The sequence below is a fragment of the Candida theae genome, assembly GCF_024610275.1.
Source record: "Candida theae strain CBS 12239 chromosome Unknown scaffold117, whole genome shotgun sequence".
NCBI classification, from domain to species: Eukaryota; Fungi; Ascomycota; class Pichiomycetes; order Serinales; family Debaryomycetaceae; genus Lodderomyces; species Lodderomyces theae.
In genome coordinates this window covers 1-10,513 of record NW_026261354.1, presented here as the reverse complement: position 1 = coordinate 10,513, position 10,513 = coordinate 1, and the positions used below count along the sequence as shown (strand labels likewise).

General features: G+C 39.1%; 5 protein-coding genes across 5 annotated transcripts; 3 read left to right on the top strand and 2 right to left on the bottom strand. All coding sequences in view use genetic code 12, as the record gives it.

Annotated features, from left to right (window-relative positions):
* Nucleotides 1–1,823: 1,823 nt before the first annotated feature.
* Nucleotides 1,824–2,321, top strand: DDR48 (DNA damage-responsive protein 48; the record flags this gene model as incomplete). Its single annotated transcript, XM_051755156.1, has 1 exon — nt 1,824–2,321. One exon carries the CDS (start codon nt 1,824–1,826, stop codon nt 2,319–2,321), a length of 498 nt encoding a protein of 165 aa, XP_051610830.1.
* A 334-nt stretch (nt 2,322–2,655) lies between these two features.
* Nucleotides 2,656–4,084, bottom strand: KGF57_000663 (uncharacterized protein; the record flags this gene model as incomplete). The annotated part of the gene is made up of 2 exons (XM_051755155.1): nt 2,656–3,263; nt 3,466–4,084. 2 exons carry the CDS (start codon nt 4,082–4,084, stop codon nt 2,656–2,658), a joined length of 1,227 nt encoding a protein of 408 aa, XP_051610829.1.
* A 343-nt stretch (nt 4,085–4,427) lies between these two features.
* On the top strand, nt 4,428–7,103 carry PMS1 (ATP-binding mismatch repair protein; the record flags this gene model as incomplete). Its single annotated transcript, XM_051755154.1, has 1 exon — nt 4,428–7,103. The coding sequence occupies one exon, from the start codon at nt 4,428–4,430 to the stop codon at nt 7,101–7,103; it is 2,676 nt and encodes an 891-aa protein (XP_051610828.1).
* A 139-nt stretch (nt 7,104–7,242) lies between these two features.
* KGF57_000661 (tRNA dihydrouridine synthase) lies at nt 7,243–8,715 on the top strand (the record flags this gene model as incomplete). The annotated part of the gene is made up of 1 exon (XM_051755153.1): nt 7,243–8,715. The coding sequence occupies one exon, from the start codon at nt 7,243–7,245 to the stop codon at nt 8,713–8,715; it is 1,473 nt and encodes a 490-aa protein (XP_051610827.1).
* A 79-nt stretch (nt 8,716–8,794) lies between these two features.
* ARA1 (D-arabinose 1-dehydrogenase (NAD(P)(+))) lies at nt 8,795–9,781 on the bottom strand (the record flags this gene model as incomplete). Its single annotated transcript, XM_051755152.1, has 1 exon — nt 8,795–9,781. The coding sequence occupies one exon, from the start codon at nt 9,779–9,781 to the stop codon at nt 8,795–8,797; it is 987 nt and encodes a 328-aa protein (XP_051610826.1).
* Nucleotides 9,782–10,513: the final 732 nt, after the last annotated feature.

Below are 10,513 nucleotides of genomic sequence, written 5' to 3'. Positions count from 1 at the left end.
CTCAGCAGTTGAACACAACCATCGCATTAATCAATCACCTACAACCGTTCTGATGTGAGATAGTACACTCGTATTACTTAAACGCGCGAAATTTTCAGTTAATGAGGAAGTGCGTTTAATATATTACAGTGGTTTAACTTGACCTATGTAAGCATTGGAAGAATTTAGCCGATAACTGTACATGATTTGCCACAAGTTGTAGGGTAATGTTTTTGACTACAAACCACATGTCTATAAAGATTAGCAAATGCCGCTATTTTTGCTAGCGAATTTATGGAAGTAGCAGAAAGAGTGTAATCAGAGTGTGGAAGGCATTGTTGTTTATGACAGAAATAATTACAGTCAAAGGTAAGCGTAGTTGTCTTTTTTTCCATTCATGTTGCTACAACAGANTGCTTCAAACTTGGCACGATTGAGGCCGTGTTAAAAAAGACTAATATTTTGTTATAAATTCGTACAAAAATTCCAACCTTCTTCGCAGTTACTGTACTGTGTTGGCAAAAAACGAACCAGGAACAATGTTTGTAACAGCCCATCCAAGTTATGCAAGATAGACTCTTGTCGAGGTTTTCCTCTGTAAAACCAGTCCAAATGCATGCAAGAGTATTGTTGTAGTCACAATCACAATTGTGTAAATCGTATGCTATATGACGTAGATGACGAAATTAAAAGAGAAAGAAATGTCAATGCTTTGCATCCTGCACACAATTGTCTCTCTCCTGTTTTGCAATTAAATAAAATGTGAGTATTCAATGTAAATTCTCATAGCATGACAAGTGAGTAAAAAAAGAAATTTGGCTTATTAGAATTCTCCATTTGTGTGTGTGTGTGTGTGTGTGTGTGTGGGGGAGAGATGAAATTGAGAGGAGCTTGCTTCCTGTATTAATAGCTTAAGTGTTTGGCTCTAGTTTTATACATGGGCTATGTTCTCCCCTCCGCCTCCTCCTTCCCTTTCCCCCCTCCTCTCTCTCAGCATAGAGAGTATTTGCTCTTTGTCTCATATTCACAAGCAGTGGATGATGAAATTTCTCATACTTTACAATTTTTAAATTTTATAACTTTGTTGCTTTTTGTGTCAGTCGTCGAACTTTTTTTTTTTTTTTTGTTTTCAGGAACGTGTATGTGTATGTGTATGTGTATGTGTGAATGTGTGTGGATATAGGGGTGAAAATACTGTGACGATTAGAATTGAGAGAGACATTGGCTTTACTTCTACTCAACCTCTTAATACCACTATTCGGGTACCTGTTCAATTGAAGTGATTAGAATAATAACACACACACACACACACACACACACACACTATAGCTTTTTACGGAGTGGGTATCTGTAGGAGTAAGTAAGTGTGTGTGTTTCTATTAATAAAATACTTTTCTCTCTCTTTCTGCACGTTTACAAGTTACACAAATTTGCGACTACGAAGGAAGTAGATTTTAATGGGGAAGGGCAGAGGGGTTAGGCTTGGTAGTAGTGATTTGTGAATTTCATGTAATGTAAAGGAAGAGAGGGAGAGAGCATATACACGTAATAGCATCACTCGATCTTTCTCGTGTTTGGAACAAACAGAAAACAATAAACGTGTGTCGTCTCCTAAGTAGTTCACAATTTAGTTTAAGCCACACCTTTTGCAAGCAGTGGATTTGTGTATTCAATGCAATTACACGTACAAGTAGGAAGAGATTCCGTTGTAGGAGTAGAATTTCAGGATATAAATAGGGGGAGGGGGGATGGGAGAACCCCGTCGCTTGCCTCTCTCATTAGTTTTCTCCTTACTAGAAACACAACTTAATAGCCCTGACTTACAACTAACTCACTAATCTACAATGGTTTTCGGATTCGGTAAAGACGACAACAAGGACGACAGAAGAAGAGGAGACGACGACAACTACGGATCGTCAAGAACCAATGATGACAGCAACTTTGGCTCTTCCAACGATGACAGCTATGGTTCTTCTTCCAGCAAGAGAGGTGGTAACTCATCTTCATTTGGCAACGACGATGACGATTCTTACGGCTCCTCAAACAGATCAGGTGGTGGCTATGGTGGTAACGATGATGACAACAACTTTGGATCGTCATCATCAAACAAGAGAGGCGGTAACTCATCCTCATTCGGCAATGATGACTCTTATGGTTCCTCAAACAGATCTGGTGGAAACTCTTATGGAGACAACAATGACTCTTATGGTTCCTCAAACAGATCTGGCGGAAACTCTTATGGAGACAACGACGACTCCTATGGATCATCAAACAGATCTGGTGGAAACTCTTATGGAGACAACGACGACTCTTATGGATCATCAAACAGACGTGATTTCTAAATTACTTCTACTGTGCTAAAGTATGATGGCGTGTATAGTTTAATCTCATAAAATCTTCCACTCATATATATGTTTGCATCAATTCACTAAAAGAGCACCTGCAAATGCACATAAAGTATGCGATCCATGAACCGGAGTTAAAGTCAATATATTAGATATAATTCTATACCAATTGATCGGATTTAGGAAGAGGAAAACAAGTCTTATACTTGTAGTATCCAAAAGCTCTTCTTGGGTAAGGACCTTCTTTGATGAAACAAAGCTCAATAGGTTGCGTCGTGCTGAACAGTTAGATTGCTGACTGTACGACAATCATGTCCCCTATTCACTTGTTTTACAATGGGGCATATAAAACCTGTGTCACGTATTTCCGCTTGTATCGTACAATTGAAGCAACAGCCAATGTGTTGTGTTTGATGGAAGTAGTAGCCAAATGGTTCAAAACAACATGGTTGGGAATAGGTAAAGCACCAGAGTTGTTATCATTGCTGTTGAAATTGTTCAATATGACACTTTCCAAATGAGGTGGTAGTTGAGGCGGATGTAACCATGCTTGTTGTTGATTGCGGCTGGATCTTGATTGTTTTTCAATGGCAACATAATACTGTTCCATCACTTTTGGATCAGTGAAAATGGGCGGTATGTCATGTATGTATTCCAATTTTTTGTTTGTGCCACCACCATCACCGCCATCCCCTTCTAAATCTCCGTCATTGTCATGATATCTAGAGTACCCATTGCCCATATCGTCATCGTCATTAGTGAGACGCCACATTGAATCGGTTCTCGAGCGCGACGTGGATGATCTTCGACTTGATATGGAAGAAGAAGTGGATCTTCGTCTCTCTGATTGCCATTGTTGTGGTTGCAGTGGGTCCTGCTGCTGCTGCTGCTGCTGCTCTTGTTGAGCTGGTCCTGGACCAGGTTCCTGTTGTTGATCCTCTTGTATTCCATATTGTCCATTCACAGGAACGAAACTCTCGATTCATTGTCAGCGACAAATCCAAATTTACCTTCCAGATGAAACAGCACTCATGATGTGACAAAAATTTCAGTCTCTATTATCCCCCATCGGAAACATTCTCAAGAGTAAAGCTTAGAATACCCAAGTCTGTTTCGCTGATTACTTGCACGTGTTCCATACTATCACGCAGTTTGGTTTCTTTGAGCCTCACCCAATTAGACCCTGCGTGAATATCTTCGTGTATGCCAACAGTGATTTTAAAAAACAAATCTTCTTCTTGGGTTTCAGTGACAGTTGTTGTTTTACGCAACTGTTGTATATGCTGAAATAAATTAGTCTGAAAGTAAGTGTAAATTTCAATCCATGATATCCCTGGTATATTCAAAATCGACGACGTGTCATGGTCAACAAGTTTCAACTCGGAAATTGTTTCATCTAAAGAAAGAATGAATTGTTGAAATTTCAATGAATAACTTCTCACTACGGTGTCATTCTTGGTATTGTAGACGAAACAAGTGATTTTATCAAGTCCATTCGATTGTTTCTTATTAATGATGAGATTGTTAATCACATTCAAAAATAGGTCGTCAATGTACTTTTCCAAATGGGGGTGCCTATTCTTCCATACAATTACGTTGAATGCCTTGTATTCATCAAATATTAAGGGGTCGTATATCTTGTTATAGTAAAGTATTTGATTCAACCAAACTGAAAGAAACTCTTTGAAAACTACTAGGAGGTTGTTGACAGTTAATGGAATGTCAGGTGTTTCACTTGCAATTGTCTTTTTCAACTTCATTGTCCCATCATGATGGGTGCGTCGCTAATATTGTCGTCCTTTTCACGCATTGCACTTGTATCCAGTTTTCAAAACTTTGATACACGACCACCATCTAGAGTTGATTTGAAACACTACTCACTCAGATACAAGAATAGCCTGATTTAATTGAAATTAACCAACGCGCGAGGAACCAGACTGTATAGGAGAGGGTCTCTATTGCTCCCTGTTGTCAAATGGGATTTGAGTTTGTAAAAACCCATATTTATCTGAATGGTTTACATGTAAAAATTTTAGAATGTCTGATCAGACGCGCAACAACCTCGTTCTCATTTACTTACAGGCAAAGCTAAGTCACCTCACCATGTCCCTGATTCAGAGTATTAACGCCGTTGATGTGTCAAAAATCACATCAGGACAAGTCATTATCGATCTTAGATCCATTGTCAAGGAACTTGTTGAAAATTCAATAGACGCGTCAGCATCAAAAATCGTAGTCAATTTCATCAATTACGGTATCGACTCCATAACTGTCCTAGATAATGGCAAGGGTATAGAGAAGGAGGATTTTGAAACGGTGTGTTTGCGAAGCCATACTTCAAAAATCAACGATTTAGACGACTTGACCAAGTTGGGAACCTTGGGATTTCGTGGTGAAGCGTTGAATTCGATTTGCGCGTTATCCTCCAAAGTGAGTATAACCACACTGACTTTGAGTTCCTATCCTCGCAACTACACTCTAAAATACGATCAGCTTGGGCAACTTAAAGAAGAGACAACAAAGGTGGGAGGAATGAGTAATAAATCAGGCACGTCAATAACTATTGAATATTTGTTCAAGAATTTTACAGTTCGACGAAAGAATTTCATCAAGAATTCGAGAAGGGAGTTTCACAAGGCAATAAACTTCATCATCAACTATTTGTTAATATTCCCGGAAATCAAATTTGAAGTCACCAATACGAATTCTAGTGGTAAAAAGCAACTAGTTTTATCATCAAAGGGAGGAGAAAATAACACAACGGTGGAGAATTTGATCACCATATATGGAAACAATGGTAATACCAATCTTCTCAATGTCGATATTGAATTAGAATTTGAAGCAAAGCTAAGTGGCTACATTTCGTCATATTCGTTTGGATTGGGACGGTCAACCCCTGATAGGCAATTTTTGTTTGTCAATAAGCGACCTATAACGTTTAGAAAGCTAACAATGTTGATAAATGAAGTTTACAAATCGTTTAATCATGTACAGTATCCAATCTATGTATTGAATCTTGAAATTGATCCTGAATTGATTGATGTTAATGTTTTACCAGACAAGACCAGTGTTTTGCTCCATAATGAAGCCCGAGTTTTAGAATCCATACGTGAAAGCCTTGTTGAGTTTTACACAATGCAGGATAAGGTAATAATCCCGAAAAGTCTACGACAACAAGTACCATTTGACGAGTATCGTGCTACAAAAGTGGAGTCGCACATTCCAACACAAGAGGATACCAATGGTGGCTCTATTGACATCAGGAAGATTATAAAAAAGGAGGAAGAAAATTTTGAGGGTATACAGACTGAAAAGTCTCAATCGCGGAGTGAGCAACCAAGTGAGAATGAAGAGTACGTGGCGGACGCCAATGAGCTTGAGGTAGCTCAATCTGAAGAGTCAACAATGAAGAGTAGATTACTGTTCTGTGAGGATCCAGGGGTTGATCAAATAAGGAAACCACTATTGCAAACAGGACAAGCTCAAAAACTAGGTGGGCATCTCGAAGTCTTGCGCTCAGTATATGACCATGATTCAAAGAATACCGACGGAACTGTTGAACTGTTGGATGTGCAAACAGAGGAGACCCATAATATGAAGGCGAAAATTGATGATGTTATCGAGACCGACAATGACGGGGAAGAGCAAGAGAAGGGCGAGGAGGAGAGTGAAAAGGACGAAAAGGAAGAAGAAGCTGAGGAAAAGGAAGCTGAATTACAAGTTTCTTCCTCGCAGAAGGAAATTGCGACACTGAGTCAACTGGTTTTTAGTGTTTGCACCGGTAAGAGCCAGGACACCTATAGAGTCGAAAGTCAAATGGAAGACTCAATTCCCACATCACAAGTATTATCAAATTTTTCTTACAATGCACCAGAAACCCAAACTGACACTAGCGATATACAAGACAACCACGGTGTAAACTTTTTCCCCAAGCAAACAGATGCTAGTGAGGAAAGCATGTACATCAAGATTGGTGATGAAGAGTTTGAAGAGAGGCCAGCAAAGAGGTTCAAGTCGTCAACTTTGTACACCAAAACATGCAAACAATCATCAGAAGCATTGTTATCAAAGATATTATCCCCACGTAATTTTGATAATGACAAGAAAGAGATCAAGAGTAGTCAAAAAATTATAGTCAACCAAAACTTGGAGGATGAAGGTATTTATCATATTTCCAAGTCTGATTTTCTCAAAATGAAACTAGTTGGTCAATTCAATTTGGGATTTATTTTGGTTCATCATAAATCCAATTTGTTCATTATTGATCAGCACGCTTCTGATGAAAAGTTCAACTTTGAAAGATTAATTGAAAATTATAGCATCCAAAATCAACCATTGATTAGACCACAAACTTTGGAATTGAACATCATGGACGAAATGTTGGTAATTGACCACGAGTCGGTATTCAGAAACAATGGTTTCAAATTCACAATCAATCATGAAGGTAAGCTAGGATCAAGAATTGTCCTAACTTCATTACCAGTATACAAAAACATCATGTTTGACACCAACGACTTCATGGAGTTAATCAATTCAATCAACGACCAGCCAAGCAATAAACATATAAAGTGCTCCAAAATTAGAAAAATTTTGGCGATGAAAGCTTGTCGAAGTAGTATCATGATTGGATCTTCATTGTCTCGAAGCAGGATGACGCAAGTGGTACAAAATTTGAGTCGACTTGATAAACCATGGAATTGTCCACACGGAAGACCAACAATGAGACATTTGAGTGAGTTGGACAATTGGGATAGTAAATACTTTGATTATAGGTTGTAAGAGAGGGAGACGATTGCAAAAAAAAATTTCTTTTTATTTTTTTCAAAAGAAAATCTTTTTTTTGTCATTTTGTGAGAGAATAGAGAGCATCAAAGCAGAGCTATTTTACCTTGATCAATCTCTTCTGGCTTCTCTGTACATGCATACCATTAGAGGAAGCAGTAAATCACTTACTCGTTTCATACCAGTTAGACCAACAAATCTACAAAAGACTTTAGCCACTTTATCAAACTCACAACAAGAAGATACCATCGGCATGACTGTTCCAGCGACTACCACTACCACTACCACTACCACTACCACAAATAGTCCCCCATGCACCACATCCTTACCAAAGAAACTTGCAGGAAGGGATCTATACAATGCCATCGGGAAGCCCAAAACTATAGTAGCACCAATGGTGGACCAATCTGAACTAGCTTGGAGGATACTATCTCGCAAGTATGGTGCTGATTTATGCTACACCCCAATGTTTCATGCCCGATTGTTTGTAACTAGTGAAAAATATCGCAAGAGTATGTTTAATGATCAGGATGGGAACCCAAAGTATGACCGTCCTTTAATTGTGCAATTTTGTGCCAATGATCCAGAAATCTTGTTGCAAGCGGCAAAGTTGGTTGAAAATCAATGCGATGCTGTTGATTTAAACTTGGGATGTCCTCAAGGGATTGCGAAAAAGGGCAAATATGGGTCATTTTTGATGGAAGACTGGGATTTGATTCACAAATTAATTGGGAATCTACATGACAACTTGTCTATTCCCGTGACGGCAAAAATTAGAGTGTATGATGATTACGAAAAGTCGTTGAAATATGCCCAAATGGTGCTAAATGCAGGTGCCCAGTTTTTAACTGTACATGGAAGAACGAGGGAAATGAAGGGTCAAAATACAGGACTTGCTAGTTGGAAAATATTGAGGTACCTTCGAGACAAGTTACCTCAAAGTCAGGTATTTTTCTCCAATGGCAATATCTTGTATGCCAATGATTTGAAACGATGTCGTGAAGAGACCAATTGCGATGCAGTAATGTCAGCAGAAGGTAATTTATACAATCCAGGAGTATTTTGGACAAAAACAGACGACATTGACATGCAATTTCCAAGAGTCGACAAGATTTTACGTGAATATTTTGAGATTGTCAAGTCAGTTGATCCACATCCAGCATCGCGGCATTCGATGAAATCCCATTTCTTCAAATTGATGCACGAGTTTCTAAATGTGAGGACAGAACTACGTCCCATGATTGGTAGAACCAGTGTGCATTCATCGTTTGACGAGTGGGAAAAAATTGTTGAAGAAGTTGAGCGAATTGTTGAAAAGGAGGTGTTGACGATGGACAATTTTGGGGAGTTGGATGTGGTTGTTGATGGAGAGTTGCAAGTGTGGGGTGGCCATTACAAGACTGTTCCATATTGGCGATGCCAACCGTTTTTCAGAAAAGTTGACGGCGAAAGACAAAATACCAGATTGTTGAAAGTTGCAGGAGAGAGCGACTTGATGGTTACATCAAACGAGGCTAAAGAGAAGTTGCTTAAGCGTGAATTAGAAGTGGAAGGAGAAGGAGAAGGAGAAGAGGAGGATGGCGCTGCAAGGAAGAAAATAGCAACGTGAGTTGTACAGAGTAGAATTTGGTTTCAGCAATAAAGAAAATAGAATCTGAGACATTTTCCCATTTATAGCATACACAACTCTATTCAAACTCTTTACTTAATGTGTCTCCATCCCACCAACGGAATCCTAAACCATAACCCCAAGGGTCTGTTGTATACCTAGTTGGATTAACAACACCAATTTGATACAACTCATCCAACTCTTCTTTGCTCAAATCTGGCAAGTTGACAATCTCCTTGATTCTATCCAAATTCGAAGATCTGGGGATGGCAATTCTACCATTCAAGATTTGATAAGCGTCAACAATCTCGTTAGTACTAACATCGTATTTCTTGGCCAATTCCTGAACCAATGGCAATTTCAAAACCGGTGCTCCTGTACCTCCAACTGGCGAGTATGCTTCAACAATGATTTTATGTTGGTTACAGAAATCCACCAAATTTTGTTGTGGCAATTGAGGATGATATTCAATTTGGTTCACTACTGGAACATGCTTAACATGAGGCAACAATTGACGAAGCTTGGGCAAGGAATAGTTTGAAACACCAATTGATCTAGTTTTCTTGGTGTTGTCCAAGATTTTCTCCAAACTTTGATACACTTCGATAAACTTGGTACCAGTAGCTGGATCATCATCATATATCAAGTTTCCCTTGTCGTCTTTTGGAGCAGTTGGCTGGCCGTTTTCATCACCATGTAATTCGACTGGCCAATGTTGCAAGAACAAGTCAACATAATCCAATCCAAGGGTCTTTAATGAAATGTCTAGTGACTTTTCGGGACTGTGCCAAAATGAGGGCCACACTTTAGTGGTGATAAACACATCTTCTCTCTTAACGATGCCCTCGTCAAAAACTTCCTTCAAAGCCTGGCCAACGTACTTTTCAGTACCATAGTACCACGCGGTATCGATCAAGCGGTATCCAGCTTTGATTGCTGTGACGACTTGATCTTTAACCTCACTTGGATCATCTGGTGGAACAGTACCCAACCCCAAAGCCGGGATTTTGATACCATTATTTAAAGTGAAGTATACATCAGTAGCTTTTTTAATTGGAGTAGTCATTGTGCAGGCAATAGTTTATGCAATTGAGGTGTAGTTGTAATAAATTTCAAGGGGCGAGGGGTGGGAGGTGAAGAGAAATGAAAGGGGGTATTTATATAAATGTGGAGGGAGCGCAAAGAGCAAAGGTCAAAGAAAAGTGTGGTTTGCTATTTACAAAAGTCAATGGGTGGGGGTGCAATTGTGTCCTCTAATATTTTTGCTTTATTGTACTACTACTAGTAATTGAATTGTATATAATTCAAGTATAATATAAAGGTCGATTGCTCTCTATATTGAATGAACACTATACCGCGTCCAGTGGTTTATAAAAGTTCATGCAAGCTTTCAACACTATTGCACCCCCACTCCCCCCTCACCCACTCACTTAGAGGTAAATCTGAAAAATATAAAAAAAAAAATAAAAAAAAAACACAGAGAAATTGCTTAGCCACCTCTGTTCTGAGTACAAAATAATTACTGATGACGTTACCAACACATAAAAGGTAAGAGTGTTAAAGCAATTCTATCACACTACTGCTTCAAGTCTTATACGTCCAACCACAAGCATGCTCAACATCACACTGGGTCAATGAGTCTGCCATATGAGCGCAACTGAAAACCACAGAATATAAGAGAAACAACGGAGAAGGGAATTCCGTTGATTGCGAGGAAGTACAAAAACCTTACATAATTCGAATCTGAGACACACGCACAGCAAGCAAATTATACTAGACACCACACTCCTCTGCTACT